The sequence below is a fragment of the Pongo abelii genome, chromosome 7 (genome assembly GCF_028885655.2).
Source record: "Pongo abelii isolate AG06213 chromosome 7, NHGRI_mPonAbe1-v2.0_pri, whole genome shotgun sequence".
Lineage (NCBI taxonomy): Eukaryota > Metazoa > Chordata > Mammalia > Primates > Hominidae > Pongo > Pongo abelii.
In genome coordinates, this window is record NC_071992.2 from 40,857,931 (window position 1) to 40,882,167 (window position 24,237).

The following is a 24,237-nucleotide window of genomic DNA, read 5'->3' on the forward strand; positions in this document are numbered from 1 at the left end:
GGAGGCTGGGGCAGAACGATCGCTGGAGCCCAGGAGGTCGAGGCTGCAGTGAGCTATGACTGCGCCACCGCACTCCAGCCTGGGCGACAGAGCCAGACCTTGTCTTAATTAAAAAATAAAATAAAATAAAATAAAGAAATTAAAGTCCTTATAACCCTGATTAGAGCGTTCCCGCCCACTGGTGTCTTAGGGCACATTTAGGACAACCTGAAGAAGCCACTCTTCTTGGGACCCTAACCCTTACCCCAACTCCTCGGTCCCAAAGGCTAAGGGCTCAGGATCCGAAGGAGGCCCAGTTGAGGTCGCTGGGTGGGGCTCTGGGAGGAGGAAATGGGGTTCCTGAGGGAGCTCGCGCTCCAGCTCGCCTCCTCCTGCGAGGACGCCCCCTGCCCGGCCACCTGCTGCCCGAGCTAGCGTCGGGGCCGGGCCTCCCCGCGGGGCAGTCCCGGGGCGCAGGTCCCACCTGCCAGGCGCGGACCGCGGGCGGCCTCGGGCGCAGCCTCAGGGCGCCCCGCCCCCGCCTCCCCCGCGCGGCCCCGGCGCCCGGCCGCGCCCCCTCCCAGCCCGCGGCGCCCCGGCACCCCTCTCCCTCCCCGGCGGGCTCCGCGGAGCATTGTACTCACATCCGGGGCTGGGTTTTGCTTTAATGCGAAACGTAATTAACCCGGAAAAAAGAGCCGAGAGACGGGAGAGAAGGAGGGGGCCCTGGGGGAGACCAGAGCGAGGTGAGCGAGAGGCGCGGAGAGTTTGGCAGCCAGACCCAGAAATCCCTGGAGCGCGGCGGACCCGGCGGCCGGAGGGGCGACCCCGCCCGATGTAACGCGCCCCGCCCGAGCCCCGGCCCCTGCACGGGGGGGTAAGTTGGGCGCCCTTGCGGGCTCGGGAGCGGAGCGGCGCAGACGGGCGCGCGGGGGCCGGCGGGGCTGGGGGTGCAGGGGGCGCCCCGGCGGGGGCCTGGCGGCCTAGGGGCGCGAGGGGCGCGCGCGCAGGGCTGAATACGCCAGTCCTGGTGGCTGACAGGCGAGGGGAGGTGGCCGCAGACTCTGGAGGCCTCCTCCAACCCTCTGGGAGAACCCCGAGGGCAGCCCCTCCTCCAAGTGCCCCGGGTGGCCAAGGTCGCCGCCGCCAGGGGTCGGGCTGCGGGGGTGGGGCCGCGGAGAGGGTGGGGGCGGGAGTTCTGCTGAGCTGCATTTTCTCACGTTTGCAGCAGCGAAACTTCTCTGCGGGTTCTGGCGCTGGGGCACCGACCCCGCAACGACTACCCGGGCTGCGGGAGGGGAGGAGAGCAGAGAACGTCCCCAGGCAAGTCCCTTGGGTACTGATTGGGCCGTGGAGACGCCTCTTTTCTCCCCGGACTACCTTATTAAATGACAGGCCTAGAAGGCTCCCCTAGGGACTCCTGTCCTTTCTCCTGGGTGTAGCCTGGTCTTTGGGCTTCTGGAACTCCGGACAGTGAAAAGGACTGCCCTAAAATGCAGGTTCGGTGCCAGGTTGGGTGAGCCCTCGAGGGGAGCTGTCGTTCTCTCTCTCACCAACTTCTTCCTCACCTTACACGCTTCCCTTTTCTCCTCCAGTCCTAAAGACGATTTCACCAAAATTTTTTAAAAAAGAAAGAAAAAAGAAGGGTGGGGGGGTGGGGTGGGGTGGGAAGCTAGGCCGTTTAGAATGGAAAAGTGTCCCTGCACGCCCAGAGAGGGGCGCAGGGCCCGCTGCGGCCGGAGCACCCTCACATCTCCTCCCCGGGGCCAGCCCTGCCCCCAGGCCCTAGCCTTAGGGTTTGGCTTCCTTCCTTCTTGGTGAACACAGGTTCAGGATGTATCTTCCCCTTCTCATTCCTTCTCCCTGCCCGCTCCCTTTCTTTCTTTAGGGCTCCAAGTGGGGTTTTCAGAGGACAGTAAACGGCAGAGAAGAGGGAGGGGAGAGCACCCCACCAGAAAGCCAGCTGTGGCTCTGGGGGCTCTGAAGGCTGAGCTGTAGATGCACTTGGGGCTGAAGTCCCAAGATTGCACTAATGGTGTTCTTAATATATCTGACCAAGTCCCATTTTCCCTTCTTTTGTCATTGTTTTTCTTTGGTTGCGAAGCCTTCCGAAACAGCAAAGCAAAAGATCTTGAAAGAATAGAAGTTTTTGTTTTCTATTTCGGTTGCATTCTGTTGACATGTGTTATAATGCAAGGCAGTGATAAACAAAACACAACCCCTGTCTTTATTTTTTCTTTTTCCTTTACCTCTGGAGGGCTGGACCCTGTCTTTGGGGAGCTTACAGGACTTGTAAGCCCCCCCCTTGTTTTGAGAAGCCAGAGTAAGCTTTTAGACAGCATCATCATCATCTCAGACGTTAGCCCTCTGCACCATGTGCCGCCTGAAGGCAGATGACTTTTGCACTATCAGAGGTCTAGCTTGTAGTCTAGATTATGGCCAGCCCAACGTATGACATGTACCAGGTGCTAAGTAAATGTTTGTTGCATTAATGAATGAATGCAAACACATGAATTGTTTGCACTTGTCCAAATGGCAGAGAAAAGAGCAGTGTGGTTGTTCCTCAAACCTGTAGGGATTTGGTTCACCAAGGTGGTACATATGGGAGTTATTAGTCCGGTCGTTGCCTTTACACCTAAGTATCCTTTGACCCTGTTTGTACATTACAGCATGCTTTCTACAAATTGTCTGTGGCACTCCTAGTGGGGTTTTAGCTGGCTGGTAATGGGAGCCTTGCTCATTTCACAGATTGGTAATTACCTTGGTATTGATTGAGAAACTGCCTGCCCTTTGGTGAAGAGTTTTTGCAAACCTTTCTTTTTCCTTGTCATTGGTGCTTTCTTCTCTCTTCTGTGTAAGGAAATAGGGCCTGCAGGTCCCATCATGTCATGGTAGTGAGCTGAACCATATTCAGCTCGGTATTTTAGAGTGGTTAAAATAAATCTTGAAGACATGCAGGTTTTGGTCGGTGCAGGTTTTTGTGCTGCAGAAGTGGGAAGGGGAAGGCTGATGAGCCCTATCAACTGAGCCCCAGAGCAGCCCTCCCACTACCTTGCCAAGTGTTTGCCGAAGTGCTAGAATACTAGGAAGACCCAAGCAGCGTTGGTCTCCTGTCCAGTTCGTGGGACAGATGGACAGGTGGGTGATGCCCTTCTGAAAGCCTGGATGACTCAGATGAGAGCTTGCTGTAGACCACAGTGCATCAGAATATCTCTTCTGATTCACGGAAACTGCTGTGGCTCGACTTATTCCGGTTGTGATAGACCTAGGGTTTGGAAAAGAGGATCTGGGTGCTGGGACGTTGGGTTGCTCTGCCCCCTCTCTTTTTCCACCATGAACAGTTTGGGTTGCCTTACTTTCCGTTTTCCATCTGTCTCAGTGAGCTGGATGGGACTCCAGGAATCTAATCTGGTAGGCTTTGGAAAGGAGGGAAGGAAAGCAAATATTATAGTGTGTTGGCCTATGGGAAGAGAAGAACCCTGGCCCTGCCTGATATAAGCCCATTATCGAGATGGGGTATTGGACAGGCGGGGGAGATAGGGCAGCCGAGAGGTGGGAGGGATGCAGCCCCATCCTGTCGGTAGAGAAGGCCAGGGGTTGGTGTAGTGAGACCCTACTGTAACTTCGGAAAGCCCCTTCCCTGCCCTGACCCCAGTTGATTGAAGTGATTTGTTATGCATTAAAGCCGGAATTGGGCTTTCTCACTGTGGAGGTCCCAGCCCTGCTGGGGCAGGGGCTCCTGATATTGCCCAGTGTGGGCAAAAGGCTTGGGGGCTTTGGCCCTGTGGTGTGCCTTTTGCCCACAGTGCCTGGTCAGCTGAGATGAAGAGGATGAGAAGCTGGGTCCTCTTGTCCTTATGCTCTTGAGAAGCACTGCAGTTAAAGTGCGAAGGCTGGGACTCAAATTTGGCTGGCCCCTTGCAAAGCAGCTCTCTGCTGGTGTGATTGCCCATGGCTGGATCAAGAGGCAGCTTTCCTTGGAAACTGATGAGCATGTCTAGGTTTCTGTTAACTATCAGGGTAGCCTGGCCAAGGAGTCAGCGCATTGCCTGGACTTTTTGTTTTAAACCTCCTGGAGAATTTTTAGAGATGTAAAATGTGGTGTTTCTTGGAGTAGAGGGAAGAGCGAGGGAAGCTGATGCCTTTCCTTGTGATAGGAATCCCAGAGTCGCAGTTTTTTCATTCACATTTGCTCGTTGGAGTTAGAGGGATGGAGGTGCGCATGCAGCAGCTGCCTGCCCAGTGTTAAGCAACTTTGCAGTAGTAATGACAACCATGTACTCCTTGTTAGGCACCCACACATGCAGTTTAACAACAACAATATTTACCCAATGTCTGGGTGTCCAGCGCTTTTCACACATTGTTTCATTTAATCCTCACGGCAGCCTTTGAAGTAGGTAGAGCAATTATCTCCATTTTGCAGATTAGGAAATAGACCCTGAAGACTTAAGCAACTTTTCTGCGTTTGATTCCAGGTCTGTCTGGCTCGAGACTCATGCTCTTTCCCTTCACTCTGCTGCATGGATGGGATGGGTAACTGAAATCAGCACACCCTTTTGAATGGTCATCTTCTTGCAAAAATTCCCTCAAAAATACTCATATTGGCTGGATGCCGTGGCTCATCTCTGTAATCCCAGGGCTTTGGGAGGCTGAGGTGGGAGGATCACTTGAGGCTAAGAGTTTAAGACCAGCCTGGGGAACATAGTGAGACCCCATCTCTACAAAAAATTGAAAAATTAGCTAGCTGTAGTAGTGTGCGCCTGTAGTCCCAGCTACTCGGGAGGCTATAGCAGGAGGATTTTTTGAACTCAGGAGTTTGAGGTTATAGTGAGCTATAATCGCACCACTGCACTCCAGCCTGGGCACCAGAGCGAGACCCTGCCTCTAAAAAAAAAAAAAATTTTTAAATACTCATAGTGATTATTGTCACCTGTACATCCTCCTTACCACACCCAGCCCCTCCTCCTTTCCTAAATCAAGAGACAGAAGCACATGTCTTTAGAGGAACACAGCTAGGCCATTTACGCTCCCCGCTCATCACTCCCCTGCCCCACCCCCGGCACTTTGCAAAAGGCCAGTAGGTTGGAGAAATTATATTTTTTGTTTTTTTGCTTTTTTTTTTTTTGAGACAAAGTCTCGCCCTGTCGCCCAGGCTGGAGTGCAGTGGCGCGATCTCGGCTCACTGCAACCTCCACCTCACAGGTTCAAGCGATTTTCCTGCTTCAGCCTCCCGAGTAGCTGGGTCTACAGGCGCATGCCACCACGTCCAGCTAATTTTTTGTATTTTTAGTAGAGACAGGGTTTCACTGTGTTAGCCAGGATGGTCTTCATCTCCTGACCTCGTGATCCACCCACTCCCAAAGTGCTGGGATGACAGGCGTGAGCCACTGCGCCCGGCCGGGAGAAATGATGTTTTCTTTTCATTCTCTTAACTGCCCACGTATTAGTACCCTCTGGTTGACATTGTCCATTATAAAATGAAGATTAGAGTTCCAGGACTCGCAGCTGTTGTTAGGAAGCCCTACAGTGAAACTGAATTCATTGTGGGGGAACTTCCACAATTCTGAAAGTTGGAGATCTCAGCTTTTATAGGCTGTAAAGCCAGTATGGCTGCGTGCCTGCACTGGTGCCCTCTCTGGTGGAGATGGTCTGACGAGCCTTCAGCCCCGGGCAGGCTTTTGTTTCCTGCAAGCTCCAACAACCACATTTTCTTTGAATGTAGATGAGGCTGCTGTGAAGAGAGGTCATGAGTGTCTGAAATATTTTGTTGTTTTTGGCATCTTTATTGCAGTGGTATCAATTTCCAGTTCCTCCTGCCTTACACCCCTCCCCCCATATTTTTTCAACAATTCCTTCTTGAGTATCTCTTGCTCTCTACTCCAAGTTCTAGGGTCCAGTGGGGATTGGGCTATCTCAGGGTCAAGCCAGCACCCTGTCTGATCCGCCCCCCCTCATTCCTGTACATGTTTGCATTCCTCACCCTGCACTTCCTCTGGGAACTTATTCTCAGTACATTCCCTTCTCTCGCGCTTTATTCTCCCGCTTTACACTATTTGGAATCTGCTATCATGACAGTTTCAAAATGCGGCCATGTTAGAGCAGTAGGAAGTGGAGGCTTCCACACTTCCTAGGTTATAATCTTTGACCCATTCTCAGGGATGTGTTCTCAAATAGCCATGCTTGCATTTTGCTGTTGCTTTTACTGGGTTTGTACATTGCGAAGGCTGTGGTTGGCTCACAATATACTTTGATGTATGCTGCAAATCTAAACATATATGAACTCTGTTGACGTGGTCCGTATGTATTCTAGCAATAGGTGAGTGACTGCTCCATATCTCTATACCTCAGTTTCTGTCTGCTGTATTTCATACAGTCCTCTTTGAGATCTCTGATGTTATTTCCCGAAAAACTTTCTCCTGTTACTCAGTTGAGCCATTTCTGGTTGGTAGAACCTCAATCACTACTGAAGCTGCTGCTTGCAGCTTCTGCCCTGATAGGGGTAACAGGACAGAAGATGTATGTACCACACGCCCCACTCCTTGTCAAAAAGCACCTTTTGAATATTTTCTGGAGCAAAATCCCAGAAATTCCTTGTCCTGCTAACACAGAATGTAAAAGAAACATCTCTAAATTTTAAAAATAAGTAATTTTTTTCTCATTTTTGAACTGAGGTTGTAGTAGATTATTTTGTACTTGAGCCAATACCATTGAAGGCTTTATGTCTGTTACCATTGAAGGCTTTATGTCTGTTATCACTTTCTCTTATTATTTATCTCAAAAATGCTAAAGTAGTCAGGCAGAGTCTCCCATATTTCCCTCTATTCTTTCCTCTGTCTCCAAATTATGTTAGCCATCTTCAAAATCAAGAGGGCTATTCGGAAAACCACAGCTCTCATTACTTAATACCTTTATAGCTTTTCTTAAAATAAATCTATCTGGCTGGGCACAGTGGCTCATGCCTATAATCCCAGCACTTTGGGAGGCTGAGGCCAGAGGATCACTTGAGCCTAGGAGTTTGAGACCAGCCTGGGCAACCTACAAAAAGTACAAAAATTAGCCGGGTATGGTGGTGCACGCCTGTAGTCCCAGCCACTCAGGAAGCTGAGGTGGGAGGATCACGTGAGCCCAGGAGGTGGAGACTGCATTGAGCCATCATTGTGCCACTGTACTCCAGACTGGGAGACAGAGTGAGACCATATCTCAAAAAAAAAAAATCAATCTATTCATCTTTTCACTCATCCAGCCAGCCACTTATTTTATGTATGTATGTATGTATGTATGTATGTCTTTTTGAGACAGGGTTTCACTCCTGTCACCCAGGCTGGAGTGCAGTGGTGCGAGACATTGGCTCAACTGCAACCTCCACCTCCTGGGCTCAAGAGATTCTCCTGCCCTAGCCTCCCCAGTAGCTGTGACTGCAGGTGCACACCACCTCGCCTGACACTTATTTTAAAATGTCAGTCTTATCTCCCAAGTTTCAAGAAGGAAAACTCCACTGGGGGTTCCTGTCAGGGTCCCCATTTCCTTTTCCCAGAGCACGTGGATTCAAGGTACAGCTCATGTGTTGTAGGAATAGAGGAATAGCAGCATCGACTTGGGACTGAGTATTCTGTTGGCCCGAGGACCTGGGCGCTTCTTAAGACCAGACAGCAAGGGACCATACCAGCAGGAGAAAGGAGGAAAGGCGCTCAGAGGATGTTGCCATACGAAGTAAGAAGCCCAAATAGCTTGGAGGGTGCTAAAGCCCTCTGGGCAGGTAGATGTCTGGCTCTTGGATAATTGTGAGATGTGAAACATTTATTTATTAGGCTTAGGTCTTTAAAACACCAAAAAGTTCCAAGAGAGCTATAATTTAGGGAAGGCCTTGTTTGTTTGTGGACTCTGGAGAATTGAGAAATTTATTATCAGATTCAAAACTTATACACTTGGGTGGGAATCTGTGTGGAATTAAATAGCTTTCTCTCCTGCTAAATAAAGTAACACATGCTCCCTGTAGAAGATTTGGAAAAATATGTACAAGTAAATGAAATTCCACTCATGGCCCATAGATAATAACTTACTATTTTGGTGACTGTATATCTGGTTTTAAAACAGACCATAGATAGGAATATAAGAATAATATTTGGATGATTGAGATCATATTATGTACCACTTCATATCTTTTAAAAAACTTATGATGTGGTGACTTTTCCCCACATTCATTAAAAATAACCTGAAAACAGAGTTTTTGAATCATTGTGTAATATTTCCTTGTGAGTAAGTCCAGTTGTTTATTTAATTATTTTCCGGGCTGGGCACGGTGGCTCACGCCTGTAATCCCAGCACTTTGGGAGTCCAAGGTGGGTGGATCACGAGGTCAGGAGATCGAGACCATATGGCCAACATGGTAAAACCCTGTCTCTGCTAAAAATGCAAAAATCAGCTGGGCGTGGTGGTGCACGCCTGTAGTCCCAGCTACTCAGGAGGCTGAGGCAGGAGAATATCTTGAACCTGGGAGGCGGAGGTTGCAGTGAGCCGAGATGGCGCCCCTGCACTCCAGCCTGGCGACACAGCGAGACTCTGTCTCAAAAAAGAAAAGAATTATTTTCTAACCATTGTGTTGTTCAGGACATTTCCAGTTGTTTGTTACTATAAATTCTATTGCAGTTGCCATCTTTTTACTTTAATCTTTCTTTGCATCTTTGTTGATTGACTTGGATGGAATCCTAGAAGTAGAATGACTGAGTCAAAGGGTATGAACATTTTTTACTTTCTTGTTATATATATACAACTAAATTGCTTTCCAGAAAGGTTCATACTCCTGTCCTGGGTGTATAAGAATCCTAGGAACATTTTTCAAGTAGACAACATCTGTTTTAAGCAGTGATCTTTCCCTTTCAGCCCCTCTAGTGCCTCTGTGTCCCATCTGGGCTATGTGCTATTTTCTCAGGGTCTGAGTCCCAGCTGTCTCTTGTATATTATGAGCCTGACAAAGTTATCCATTGCCTCAGTTCCTCAGGGCAATTTTTTTCTTGGCTCGAATCTCCACTGGTGGAACCTAAGGTATGGAAATGGGCAGTAGAGAGATATTTGGGGCTGCGATACCTCCCAGTGCCCCCAATTTCATTCTCTGGCAGGCAGCCGTTGACTCTTCCTTCTCATGAGCTGCTTCTAGTCAACTGGCAGGTGTCGGCCAGAAATCTCTCAGTTTAATTGCCATTTAACACACTTTCTGCCACTGATTAATGGGTGATTCCATGCAAACTCTCTTTCCCCAAGTTTCACTTTTATCATAAATACTTATTTTCATTTGCAGTACATACTTAAGAACTTATATACTACTTAGAAATCTGGATCATATAAAACTTCCCACTTTTTGTTTTTCTTTTCATTAAAATTTTTTTTTTTTTTTTTTTTTTTGAGATGGAGTCTCACTCTGTCACCCAGGCTGGAGTGCCATGGTGTGATCTCGGCTCACTGCAGCCTCCACTTCCAGGGCTCAAGTGATCCTCCTACCTAGGCCTCCTGAGTAGCTGGGACCACAGGCATGCACTACCATGCCTGGCTAATTTTTGTGTTTTTGGTACAGATGAGGTTTTGCCATGTTGCCCAGGCTGGTCTCAAACTCCTGGGCTCAAGTGATCAGCCCGCCTCGGCCTCCCAACGTGCTGGGATTACAGGCATGAGCCACCATGCCCAGCCTGAAATACATTTTTTAGTTACTGGAATAATACGAGGCTATGTCTTGGTTTGGTTTGGTGTTTGTTTGTGAGAGAGAGAAGAGAGGGAGAGAGAGAATGAAGGAGAGAGGGAGAGAAGGACAGGGAGGGAGACAGAAAGAGAGGAATTCTGTATGCACGTACTCTTGATTTGCTTTTAATGAAGTTCAGGAAGGGAGATGAAATAGGAAACAAACATTTAAAAAATGTTCAACCTCACTAGACATCATTATGTATTTGAAACCACCAATAGTTTAAAAGAATGAGAACATTCAATATATGTAAGATTATAGTGATGGTAACAATATATTGCTGGTTGCAACATAGATAAAATCTTTTTAGAAAGCAATTTTGTAAAAGGACTCAAGAATTATGAAAGATCATAGCCTGTGATCTCATTGTATTATTACCTGGAATTTATGCTCTTTCCATGTAAAAGACGAAATAAAGCATGAAAATACAAATTTTAGCCTTATGTATAATAGTGAAAAATTGGATACAACCTTCAATTTAATTGTAGATAAATGATTATGTAAATTATAGTAAAACCAGTCCATTAATGTTATGCAACCATTAGACACAATGATTATAAAGACTATGTAGCAACATGGAAAATGCTTATGACATCATCTTAAGTTTTAAAAAGGCCAATTATGTGGATAGAGACATGAAAAAGCATGCAAATGTGAAAATTGTTGGCTGGAGTGATTGTTAAAATAATTCCAGCATTGTTATATTATGATTTTTGCACTAAACCCAGAAAACACGAGGGAGGGTTGGCTAGGGAAGATAGGGTGCTGAGTGGGTTGGATAGAGGCCCCTTCTCTTAGAAATACCCTGTGTGCTTTGTTAGCTGTGTGTTGTGAAGGCCAGGAAGCTACTTGCCAGATAGTTTCATTACGGTATGAGAGCAAAGGTGAAGGGACCATCTAGAGAGAGGGGTATCTAGAGCTCTAACCCAGCATGAACACTTTTTTTTTTTTTTTTTTTGAGATGGAGTCTCAGTCTGTCACCCAGGCTGGGGTGCAGTGGCCGTGATCTCGGCTCACTGCAACCTCCGCCTCCCAGGTTCAAGCAATTCTCCTGCCTTAGTCTCCCGAGTAGCTGGGATTGTAGGTGCACACCACCATGCCTGGCTAATTTTTGTATTTTTAATGGAGACAGGGTTTCACCATGTTGGCCATGCTGGTTTTGAACTCCTGAACTCAGGTGATCCACCTGCTTCGGCCTCCCAAAGTGCTGGGATTACAGGTGTGAGCCGCCGTGCCCGGCCCCAGCATGAACGCTTTCCATGTTGTCTCAGGAGATGAGGGCTGGGTATTGTCAGGATGCCCACAGGCTTACCTGCGAACTCATGGGATAAACCACCCTCGGTCACCCGCTACCCAATATTTTCACACTGGGGAACTCAGGACAAAATGAAATTTAAGGCTGGGTGTGGTGGCTCATGCCTGTAATCCCCGTACTTTGGGAGGCTTGAGGCAGGAGGATTGCCTGGGTCTAAGAGTTTGAAAACAGCCTGGGCAACGTAGGGAGACCCCATCTCTACGAAGAATTAAAAAATTAGCCCTCCATGGTGGTGTGCACCTGTAGTCCCAGCTACTGGGGAGGCTAAGGCAGGAGGATTGCTTGAGCCCAGGAGTTGGAGGCTGTGGTAAGCTACGATTAACCACTGCACTCCAGCCTGGGCAACAGAGTATGACCCGGGTCTCTAAAACATAAAAACATAAAATGAAATTTAAGATAAGTGATTTTGGCTGGGCGTGGTGGCTCACGCCTGTAATCCCAGCACTTGGGGAGGCTGAGGCTGGTGGATCACCTGAGGTCAGGAGTTCGAGACCAGCCTGGCCAACATGGTGAAACCCTGTCTCTACTAAAAATACAAAAATTAGCCGGATGTGGTGGCACATGCCTGTAATCCCAGCTACTCTGGAGGCTGAGGCAGGAGAATGAATCACTTGAACCCAGTAGGTGGAGGTTGAAGTGTGCCGAGATGGCTCCACTGCACTCCAGCCTGGGCGACAAAAGCAAAACTCTGTCTCAGAAAACAAAACAAACAATCAAAAAACCAACCATGTAACTGTCAGAGTGTTGTGAGAGTTAGAAAAGACATTTTGAAGCTTTGCCTTGGTCTTGGCAGGGGATTTGGGGGTGATAGCATATATATGTACACCAAGTTGTTCCCCCATCTAAGTACCAATTACTACTGGCACTCCCCTTTCTCCCCTCACTGGCTCATTGCTAGAATAGTAGAAGCTAGGGATGAGCTGGCAAAGTTAACTTCCACACAGGCCTCTGTGAAGAAGAGGAAGAGCCAGAGAAGATTTGGAAGATTATGGTGACATGGCTGAGGAGGCGAGGACAGGCGATCTGGGGGCCTGGGGCAGCTCTGTGGACCCAATCTTAGCAACTGTTGAGACAAGGGATGTACAAATGGGATCAGAATGAACCATCAGAGGATTAGGGCTCAGGACCTGAGGTTCATGTTGTGTGCAGCATCTGAGCGTGCCGCTGCTGCGTGGGTCAGCTAGTTAGAGCCACATTTCTGTGTGATGCTCTGTTCTCCTGCAGCCAGTCCTTCCCCCCACCTCCCACATTCCTGATGAGCTCTGTGACTCAGCTGCTTCTTGGGACGTCTGAGCAGCTGTTTTTTTCTAGAGATAGAACCACAGTCAGGAGATGTAACCTGAATGCTTATCTTTCCCTTGGGTCTGTGAGGGCCCTCTCCCACCGTGAGGCCCCTGAAACAAAACTGGACTTTTAGAGGATTGTAGAAAGAGTGCCTTCTTTAGTCCCTGACTTCAGAAAAAGACAGGCATGACCAGGCATGGTGGCTCATGCCTGTAATCCCAGCACTTTGGGAGGCCGAGGCTGGTGGATCACCTGAGGTCAGGATTTCAAGACCAGCCTGGCCAACATGGCGAAAGCCCGTCTCTACTAAAAATACAAAAATTAGCTGGGTGTGGTGATGTGCACCTATAATCCCAGCTACTTGGGAGGCTGAGGCAGGACAATCGCTTGAACCTGGGAGGCGGAGGTTGCAGTGAGCCAAGATTGCCCTGCTGCACTCCAGCCTGGGCGACATAGTGAGACTCCATCTCAAAAAGGAAAAAAAAAAAAAAAAAAAAGAAAAAAGAATGATGAATCCTGCGGGCTAAAAAGGGGAAATTTGAAAGCCAGTGTTTGGTTGGACACCATGCTTAGTGATTGGGCCCAGGACAGTTAGCTTTGCTCTTCCACCGAAGCTTGTGTGTTTTCTCTGGGAGGTGCCTCAAGAGTAGCGATAGACCTTGCAGCCTCTGCAAATCTGTCTGTGACTGGTTGGGCATCAAGGGGGTTTGCCTGGTTTTCTTGGGGGGCTGGCGATCACCAGCATCCTGACCAGGCAGCTCTGCACCCTTCCGGGAATGCTGACCCAGCCCTTCTGGTGGGTCTCTTGTTCCTCTGTCATCCAGGGAGCTGAGGCTTCTCTCCAGGATATGCTCCCCCGCCCCCAGCCAGCGCGAGACCACTCCCCTTGCTCCCTTTGACCCAGTGTCTGCTGGGAGACTTCACGTTCCTCCTGTGGTGTCTGTTCCTCATTACTGGCTTGTGCCCATCTCTCTCCTGTTTCTGAACTCAAACTTGCTCCGTTGTGAAACTGGAGCTGGGGCGGAAGCTTTGTTGGAGGAGGCCCTGGGTCTGTCTGCAGGTGCCATAATGGAAGGGTTGCTGCTTTGGGCATGGGTGTGCCTCCCCCGGCCCCTGCTGTGCTGCAACACATCCTTTTCTGCTGTGTTTCTGAAACCTCCTCTGTCCATGGTTGATCCTTCTCACTGCCTCTTTTACTGCAGCTCCTCTGACTTCTTCCTTAGCTGTGCTGTTTCACCTCTGCCCTGTTTCTCGCCTGCTTTGCTCTTTGTCCCTTATCCTTTTGCAGTGAGTAGCTGTGGGATTCCCCGACGTGTCTCCCTGCTGTCTGTGTCTCCGGTCCCCCTGACCTCACCTGGATCAAGGGATTCACCGGTCACTGGTATCCATGTGTGTGTTTTGGAGGCATTTGTTCCTAGGGGCTGCCTCTCAGCACTGGCCCTTGTTGGGGTGGGAGAGAACATGCCACACCACCAATCGCTACCCTTACTATTAGCCTGACCCGAATCCACCTGATGTCAGCCTGTGCTGTGGGAGGGTATCTCCCTCTGGGCCTGCAGTACCGGGGCTGTTTGGTCTCTGTAGCTCACCTGCTGACCCAGCGTCCCGTTGTGGGGGATGGCCTCAGCCAGCCATCTCACAACTTTGTGTGGCTGTGGACAGAGGGCCTCCGTGGGCTTGGGCCACCAGGAACTTCACTCTGTTGGAGCCTGTCAGGGCTCAGCAGTGGGTGGGGTCTGACCCTGAAAGTCTGAAGGTCATGTGGTGCTTTGGGACCCTTGTGGGACCCTTGTCCCACGTCGGCACTGGGTGTGCATTTGAATTGGGTGTCTCTACTCATTGAAAGGGGCCAATCTTCTTTGGGGAGGAGAATAGAGCTCCTGCCCCTCCCTTTGGCTTTCAGAGAGTCCTAAGAAAATTGCAACAAGAACAGAGGCTGGCTGGCTTGAAGGTGTGGCTCATCCCACATTACCAGAGGGACTGTCCGGAGTCGGGGATAGGGCTCACAGGCTGGGTCTTTCTTCTTCTTTCTTCCTTCTTCTCCTTTTTCTTCTTTCTTCCTTACTTCCTCTTCTTCTGACAGGGCCTCACTCTGTCGTCCAGGCTAGAGTGGAGTGGTGCTCTCATGGTTGCCTGCAGCCTCAAATTCCTGAGCTCAAGCGATTCTCCTACTTCAGCCTCCTGCGTAGCTGGGACTACAGGCACACCACCATGCCTGGCTAATTTTTAAATTTTTTTGTGGAGACGAGGTCTCGCTGTGTTGCCCAGGTTGATCTCAAACTCCTGCCCTCAAGCGATCCTCCCACCTCAGCCTCCCAAAGTGCTGGGATTACAGTTGTGAGCCACTGCACCCAGCTTGGGACTTTGTTCTGATTCCTCATTCTTTCCATTACAAAGGGTAACCGTATTAGGCTGCTCAGGCCGTCATAAACAAGGACCACAGTCTGGATGGCTTAAACAACAGAAGTTCACTTTCTCACAGATCTGGAGGCTGAAAGTGCAAGGGCAAGGTGTTAGCAGGGTTGGTTTCTTCTGAGGGCCATGAGGGAAAGATCTGTCCAGGGCCTTCACCTTGGCTTGTGGATGGCCGTCACCTTCCTGTGTCTTCACAGGGTCTTTCCTCCTCTTACAGAGACATCAGTCATAGTGGATTAGGGCCCATGCTAATGACATCATGCTAACTCAGTCACCTCTTTAAAGACCCTGTCTCCAAATATAGCCACATTTTGAGGGCCTTAGGGTTAGTACTTCAACATATTAATTTTGAGAGGACATAATTCACACCATAACAGTGACAGTGGGGTGATGTAAGATGCTGGGCCAGGGCTGTGACCCTACCTCAAGGCTCCAGAAACCCCTTGCATTTTAATCTCTTGGTATCTTCATGGAGCTGGAGAGGCTGTCCTTTGTAACTTAATTCCTGGCAGAATTTTAGAAAAAATTTTTTATGTTTAATTTTTGTGGGTACATAGTAGGGGTATATATTTATGGGGTACATGAGGCTTGCAGCACGTAACAGTCACTTCATGGAAGATGGGGTATTCATCCCCTCAAGCATTTATCCTTTGTGTTACAGACTGTTCAGTTATATTATTTTATTTTATTTTGACAGAGTTTCACTCTTGTTGCCCAGGCTGCAGTGCAATGGTGCGATCTCGTCTCACTGCAACCTCCAGCTCCTGGGTTCAAGCGATTCTCCTACCTCAGCCTCCTGAGTAGCTGGGATTACAGGCATGCGCCACCACGACTGGCTAATTTTTTGTATTTTTAGTAGAGACGGAGTTTCACCATGTTGGCCAGGCTGGTCTCGAACTCCTGACCTCAGGTGATCCACCTGCCTCAGCCTCCCAAAGTGCTGGGATTACAGGCATGAGCCACCATGCCTGGCCTCTTTTAGTTATTTTAAAATGTACAATTAAATTATTATTGACTATAGTTACCCTGTTGTACTATCAAATAGTAGGTCTTATTCACTCTTTCTATTTTTTGTACCTATTAACCATCCCCACTTCCCCCCAGCCCCCACTACCCTTCCCAGCCTCTGGTAACCACCCTTCTACTCTCTATCTCCATGAGTTCAATTGATTTGATTTTTAGATCCCATAAATGAGTGAGAACATGTGATGTCTGTCTTTCTGTGGCTCTCTTATTTCACACTTAACATAATGGTGCCCAGTTCCATCCATGTTGTTGCAAATTACAGGATCTTATTCTTTTTTTATGGCTGAATAGTACTCCATTGTGTATATATGCCACATTTTCTTTATTCATTCATCTGTTGATGGCCACTTAAGTTGCTTCCAAATCTTGGCTATTGAGAACAGAGCTGCAACAAACATAGGACTGCAGATATACCTCTTCAATAGACTGATTTCCTTTCTTTGGGTGTATACCCAGCAGTGGGATTGCTGGATCATATGGTAGATCTATTTTTAGTTTTTTGAGGAACCTCCAAACTGTTCTCCATAGTGGTTGTACTAATTTATATTCCCACCAACACCGTACAAGGGTTCCCTTTTCTCCACTTCCTCACCAGCATTTGTTGTTGCCTGTCTTTTGGATAAAAGCCATTTTCACTGGGGTGAGATGATATCTCATTGTAGTTTTGATTTGCATTTCTCTGGTGATCAGTGATGTCGAGCACCTTTTCATGTGCCTGTTTGCCACTTGTATGTGTTTTTCTTGAGAAATGTCTATTCAAATCTTTTGTCCATTTTAAAGTCGGATTATTAGATTTTTTTTCCTATAAAGTTGTTTGAGCTCTTTATATATTCTAGTTATGAGTCCCTTGTCAGATGGGTAATTTGCCGATTTTTCTCCCATTCTGTGGGTTTTCTCTTCACTTTGTTGATTGTTTCCTTTGCTGTGCAGAAGCTTTTTAACTTGATGTGATCCTGCCTGTCCATGTTTGCTTTGGTTGCCTGTGCTTGTGGGGTATTGTTCAAGAGCCTGGCAGAATTTTATTCAGATGTTTGAATTGGAGCTTACATCCTTTCTGAGATCATTTCTTCCATGTATAAAATTGAGTTGCGAGCCACTTCACGAGGTTTTGTGCAGAGCAACGATAATAGCTACTGTTCAGGAAGTGCTTACTGTGTGCCTACCACTTAATTCTCAGCCCAAGCCTTATTATTAACCCCGTTTTACAGATGCAGAAGCTGAGGCACACGAAGGTTAAATAATTGGTGGTCATACAATTAACAAGTATCCAGAACTGGAATTTGAATGCAGGTCCCTGATCTAAAGTCTGGGCTTATCTCCTCTATGGATGTAAAGTGCCCAATGCTATCCTGGGCACATAGAGCCTTGGAAAAGTGAGTTGAATACATGTGAATGGATTTTTAGGGGTGCTTAACATTGGGAGAGGTTTCCAGGGTCTGGGGTGGAACATTTGGTGCCCCCACGGAAGGAAGCTGGTGAGAGAGTCTCAGCCCAGCTTCTGGGAAAGATTCCTGCGGGTCCTGAGGCAGAGCTGCTTCATCTTCCTTCTCATCAGCACCTCCCTCCTGCATGCAGGGTGATGTGAGCAGATCCCAGGAATGCCTTATGTGGATCGGCAGAACCGAATCTGTGGGTTTCTGGACATCGAGGAGCATGAGAACAGCGGCAAGTTTCTGCGGAGGTACTTCATTCTGGACACCCAGGCTAACTGCCTCCTCTGGTATATGGACAACCCCCAGGTGAGAGGGTCAGTGGGAAGAGGCGGGGCTACCGGGTGCCCATTATTGCGCGGGAGGAATGCACGCAGGGTTAGCCTCCAGGCCTAAGCTCATGAGCAACACAACCTGCTGATGAGCAGGGAGGGGACAACCCTACAACACACACAGACACACACACACACAAATGCACACTCACGTGCACACACACCACACACACCCCATACACACCACACACACGCACACACATGCACCTTATACACACACACCACACACACACCATACAGACACCACACATACACACATGCACACACCATATACACAACACATGGACACACACACATACACCCCCCATACACATACCACACACACATACACACACGACACACACCATACACACACACAACCCATACACCAGACACACACCATACATACATGCACACACACCCCATATACACACACCATACACACACACACACCAGACACACATCATACATACACATATACACATGCACACACACCCCATACACACATACCACACACACATACACACACAACCCATAAACACACATCACATACCATACACACATACACACACATGCACACACACTTGCACACACACCCAATACACACACCACACACATACACACAACCCATAAACACACACCAGACACACATTATACACACACACGCACACACACATGCACACACATCCCATACACACACACCACACACATACACAACCCACACACACACACACCACACACACACACAGAGACACACATACACCATACACCTCCATACACACACACCCCCACACGCACCACACACACCACACACGCATGCACCCCATACACACGCAGACACACACAGGCACACACACAGACACACACCACACACACACATGCACACACACATATACACACATACTACACACATACCATACACACCTATCCACACACACACAGAAAACCATCTCAGATCTTAGCTTGGAGAGAAGGATGCTGTCCTGACCCTGGCATCTGGTGTCTGCTCTCACACGCAGAGACCAGCCAGGATCTGCCAGTGAGATCCAAGTCCTGGATCCAGGCTCCAAGGCATGGCTTGCTTCCTGTCACTTCTCTCCAGGGCTGTGGCCTGTGGCTGCTCCTGCTCTTCCAGTCTGGGGGCCCCTCCCCAGCAGAGAATGTGACCTGGTTCCCTGAGCTGGACACATGTTGGACTTCTTTGGTCTCCTGACTCAGGAAGTCCTAGAATCCTGGATTGGAGGTACCCTTGGAGGTCACCCAGTTTTGTTTCCTCATGGTCCAGATGAGAAGAGCGCCTCAGACACTGCACTGGATCTTGGCAAGGACATAGTCAGAATTAGGTGACTTGCTGAGCATCTTGTGGAGGTCAGGCACAAAGATGGAGGCCACCTACCTTTGACTGCTATGTCTGGGAGTCCCTGGAGTCATCACTGCTCTGGGAACAAGTTGCTTCACCCTGATTTGGGATCTCAAGGCTTTTCTTATTCTGGCCCTGAGTGCTGTTAGCTCTTTCCTTCCCCTACCCTTGAGTGATTTGCTGGAATGAGCCTGCAAACACTGACATGGCCTCTGAACAGCAAGGTCACAGGTCATGGCTGTGTTGGGATGAAGAAGGGTGTGGGATCTGGGATTTGGCTCTAGTTCCGAGGCTTGGGAAGAGGAAATTCTGAATGTCCCAGGGACGGAGTTATGCTTTAAGATGCAATGTGGAAAATGAGTTATGTGAATCTCTAGGTCACTGTCCAGGGACTAACCATCTAGTGGTCTTGGGCGTTTGTCTTCTAGATTTGATGGCCAAGAGAAAAACAGTATAGATGCGGAAAAACATACTCAGAAAGTCAGCTGCTGCTAATTGCCTTCTCCAGCAAGGATTAACCCTAAGTAGAGCTGAGCCCCGTGTTTCACCCTGCAGCCCTGATAAACGTGTTGCTTACTTTCATTTGAAGTGCCTAGTATTCAGAATGAACCCTTCCTAGGCACACTGTGACGCCCTCTACTCAGCCTGAAGTGCTGCCATTTGTCGTGGAATGGGCCTGGTTTGCCTTCAGGCCCTGCGATACCATTTTCCTTTCCTTTGTTCTTTTCTTTTATCTTTTTTTTTTTGAGACAGAGTCTTGCTCTGTCACTCAGGCTGGAGTGCAGTGGCACGATCTCAGCTCACTGCAACCTCTGCCTCCTGGATTTAAGTGATTCTCCTGCCTCAGCCTCCTCAGTAGCTGGGATTACTGGCATGTACCACCATGCCCGGCTAATTTTTGTTATTTATTTATTGATTTAGTTTTGATACGGAGTCTCGCTCTGTCGCCCAGGCTGGAGTGCAGTGGCGCGATCTTAGCTCACTGCAAGCTCTGCCTCCCGGGTTCACGCCATTCTCCTGCCTCAGCCTCCCGAGTAGTTGGGACTACAGGCACCTGCCACCACGCCCAGCTAATTTTTTGTATTTTTTTTTTAGTAGAGACGGGGTTTCACTGTGTTAGCCAGGATGGTCTTGATCTCCTGACCTCGTGATCTGCCCACCTTGGCCTCCCAAAGTGCTGGGATTACAGGCATGAGCCACTTTGTTACTTTTAGTAGAGACAGGGTTTTACCATGTTGGCCAGGCTGGTCTTGAACTCCTGACCTCAAGCGATCTGCCTGCTTTGGCCTCCCAAAGTGCTGGGATTACAGGCATGAGCCGTTGTACCTAGCCATTATTTTTTTCAATTTGGGATCTTACTCCGTTGCCCAGGCTGGAGTGCAGCGATGCAATCATAGCTCAAACTCCTGGGCTCAAGTGATCCTCCCACCTCAGCCTCCCATGTAGCTGGGACTACAGGTGTGCGCCACCACACCGGGCTAATTATTTTTATTTTTTGTAGAGATGGAGGGTCTCACTTTGTTGACCAGACTGGTCTCGAACTCCTGGTTTCTTTTTTTTTCTTCTTCTTCTTTTGAGACAGAGTTTTGCTCTTGTCGCCCAGGCTGGAGTGCAATGGTGTGATCTCGGCTCACTGCAACCTCTACCTCCCAGTTCAAGAGATTCTCCTGCCTCAGCCTCCCGAGTAGCTGGGATCACAGGCACCTGCCACCATGCCTGGCCAATTTTTTTTTTTTTTTTTTTTTTTTTTTGAGACGGAGTTTCACTCTTGTTGCCCGCGCTAGAGTGCAATGGCGTGGTCTCAGCTCACTGCAACCTCTGCCTCCTGGGTTCAAGTGATTCTCCTGTCTCAGCCTCCCGAGTAGCTGGGATTACAGGCGTGTGCCACCACGCCCAGCTAATTTTTGTATTTTTAGCAGAGATGGGGTTTCATCATATTGGTCAGGCTGGTCTTGAACTCCTGACCTCAGGTGATCCACCGGCCTCGGCCTCCCAAAGTGCTGGGATTACAGGCATGAGCCACCGCGACTGGCCTGAACTCTTGGTTTCAAGCGGTGCTCCTGCTTTGGCTGGAGTTAAGTGTTTGTTGCCAGTAGACTTGGCTTTGGGCACACCAGAGATGAGCCCTGGGTGACTTATGGGTCTTCACGTTCCCTCTCCATTCTCCTCCTTTGTGTACTTCTTCCCACTCACCTGCTGTGTTAGCACAAGTCATTCAAATGGATTTTTGTCTTGATTGACCTGCTTCACGCTGTGCTTCCCCACTAGGGCTGTGCTTTACCCAAACTGACTTGCTTGGGGAATCCTGTCTGGCTGTTGCAAGCTGCCTCCCTGGAGAGTTGGATCTTTCTTCATAGCCTGGGTCACAGACTGAGAGTTGTGCTGTCAGTGGCAGATCACCCAGGACCACAGTGGCACCATCTTGGAACTTGAATATTGACGGTTGTCAGGATTCCCTTCACTCTGATTTGTCACTGGGGCCCAGAACCTGTGCTAAGCCTGGACGCTGTGCCTCGGGCTGCCTTCTAGGCTCTCTGGGGTCAGCCTCTGCAGCAGGTTCCCCTGGCCCAGGGCAGGTTCTTAATCTTTCCTGCCAGCTGAGCTCTCAGGATGTTTTGTGGTAGAATCTTCTTGAAGTTTGAATTACCAGGTAAAACTAACTAGTGGCCCACTGCTGGGGATTCTTTATGTTTTCCCAGGAAGCAGTAGAGCCCACCTGGCTTGGCATATTCTTGAAAAAGGAGAGTCTTGCTGTGATACAGAAATAATTCAGGACATTTTACTTCTTCAGTGGTTGGGTTAGTTCTTTGTTGTGTGAACGGCCAAACAGCTACTCCAGATTTAAGTGTGGATGTTTCAGGTAAGTTCTAAAATGGTATTAGTGAGCATTTATTACTGTGTGCCAAGCACACTTCATTGGGTTTTTATTTCATTCTGACAACAAGTTTAATTGGTAGTTATTATTGCCCTTATTCTGAAGATGAGGTGGGTGAGGCTGACAGGAGAAGAATTTGCCCGTGGTTACATAATAAAAAAGTAGCACAGCTGGGACTCTAGCCCCGGCAGTCTAACTCTAGTGCCCCTGCCATTATTGCTGATAATGAGACAGGCGTCTAAGGGTGACTTGGAGGATGAAGAGCCTGCAAAGGTAGTTTCTGGTTAAGAAAGAGAAACCTGAGGACTCTCGGGGCTGGGAGGTCCTAGAAGGTAGGGCACTCGTGTGGCTTAGTTTTTTATCAAGTGTTTCCAGCATTTGATGAATATGTGTTCATTGAATGAATGAATGAATGAGCCAACTAAAGAGGGCCAGGGAAGGAAGTGGTCAGAAGTCAGGTCATTGGGGAATGTGGAGTGCCCAACATGGCTTTCCTGGGAATGGGGACAGGGCCAAAATGGAATGGAAGCTCTGCAGAAAGGGGCATCCTGGGGATTTTGGTCCATTCCTATGAAGAGAGGCATTGAGAACTGTGTGTGGTCATTGAACATCTTTATTTGATAGGGACAAGGAGATCCCTGCTATGTTTTCTTAATTATTTAATAGGCAGTAATAAGCAGAAGATTTTTGGACCCAGGTCTCTGATCTTTGTGTGTTGAAGCCACCTGGTAGGTGGTGTTCACTGAGCCTGAATCTGTTACTGCTGCTGCTACTGCTGTTATTACTAACTGCAGCTTATATTTACTAAGTGGTTGCCATGTGCCAGCCGTGGTGTGAAATGCTTTTACATGTGTTACCCCATGGAACCTCTCAATAATCCTGGGGCCTAGGGTCCGTTGTCACTCTTTGCTCATGGTTGTGCAGGTGGTAAATGCAGCGCTGGAGCCAGGTCCATCGACTCGAGTGTGCAACCTCCTCTTTGTCTGCCTCCCTCCTCCCACTGACCTCTGTGCTCAGCCCGTGCAAGGTCTTGTAGATGATGTGGAAAATGAATTCGGTGAGGACTTTGCCACTGGGAAGCTTCAGGGTTAGTTGGGGAGAGGAAAACAACACACACAAAACTATGGTGCTGATAATCCTGGCAAATCATTATAACAGGGTAGCATATCATTCAGTGCCAGTGCCAATGCCCAGATGCCAATATTTGGGTTGAAGGAGAAGGGGTTGCCATTTTCCTTTGCTGCCACCCATAAGGGAAAGATGTAGGGCTTGGAGGTGGAGTCTCATATGGAAAGTTCTCAGGCTGCAGAGATAAGAGACCAAGGTTGCAATCTTGGCTCTGCCACTGAGTTGATTTACATCTTAGGCAAGTCATTTATCCTGTGGAGTATGGGCACTCTAGGTGATCCTTTCACCACCACACCTGACTAATTTTTGTAGTTTTAGTAGAGATGGGGTTTCACCATGTTGGTCAGGCTGGTCTCGAACTCCTGACCTCAAATGATCCCACTGCCTTGGCCTCCCAAAGTGCTGGGATTAGAGGCATGAGCTATTGTGCCCAGCCTCTAGGTGATCCTTACGTGCCTTTTATCCTTTCATTTCCTGAGAATAGAAGGAGATCCTGGAGTTCAACAGCATTGTTAACACATATTTACTAAATTTGTTCAGTGTGCCAGATGCTGATCTAAATACTGTGGCTACTTCAGTGAACAAGACAGTCTTTGCCTTCATAGAGTTTACACTGTATTTGGGGAAACAGACAATTGGGGTGGGGAGAGCTGGGGGCCCCCCTTTGTAGAGGAGGTGTCACTAGATCCAGATGTTGAAGGGTGTGTGAGGTCCATTTTTGCTATACATTATTCGTATTTGCAGAGCATTTTGTGGGTTTTCCACTTACTTTTTAAAATTTTTATTTATTTATTTTTTTAAGACAGAGTCTCACTCTGTTGCCGAGGATCCAGTGCAGTGGCGCGATCTCAGCTCACTGCAACCTCCGCCTCCCAGCTTAAAGAAATTCTTGTGCCTCAGCCTCCCAAGTAGCTGGGATTACAGGCCTGCACCACCATGCCCGGCTACTTTTTCTATTTTATTAGAGATGGGGGTGTCACCACGTTGGCTAGGCTGGTCTCGAACTCCTGACCTCAGGTGATCCACCCATCTCGGCATCCAAAGTGCTGGGTTACAGATGTGAGCCACTACGCCCGGCCCGGTTTTCACTTACAAGATGTCCTTTGATTGTTATATCTACTCTGCCCCAAGCAGAGATGAAGAGGAGGAGGAGGGCATTCTAAGTTGGGGAAACAGCAGTCATTGTGGGGCAGAGGTGAGCTCGCCTGGTTGGAGGGGCGTTTAAGGTCGTCAGGGTCCCCAGAAGAAGACCCTGAGATGAGGAGTCAGGCGCTGAGACAGGGAGTCAGGCGCTGAGGCAAGATCTGTCAGGAAGTTCTTTATTGAGGAAATGTTCCTGTGGGGACTGTGAAGAGAGCTGGGGAAGGAGGACAGGGAAGGGAGG

The 24,237-nt window shown here is 48.6% G+C and overlaps 1 protein-coding gene across 11 annotated transcripts in view; it reads left to right on the forward strand.

Annotated features, from left to right (window-relative positions):
- The first annotated feature begins 591 nt into the window (after window positions 1–591).
- PLEKHA2 (pleckstrin homology domain containing A2) overlaps window positions 592–24,237 on the forward strand; it is a 73,070-nt gene continuing 49,424 nt past the window's right edge. For 2 of the 11 annotated variants that reach the window (XM_024250717.3, XM_063726378.1), the window contains exons 1-2: window positions 1,173–1,302; window positions 17,325–17,488. In XM_024250717.3, the coding sequence (XP_024106485.2) occupies window positions 17,348–17,488 (141 nt within the window). In that variant the 5' untranslated portion in view covers window positions 1,173–1,302; window positions 17,325–17,347. 11 annotated transcript variants of the gene reach the window in all.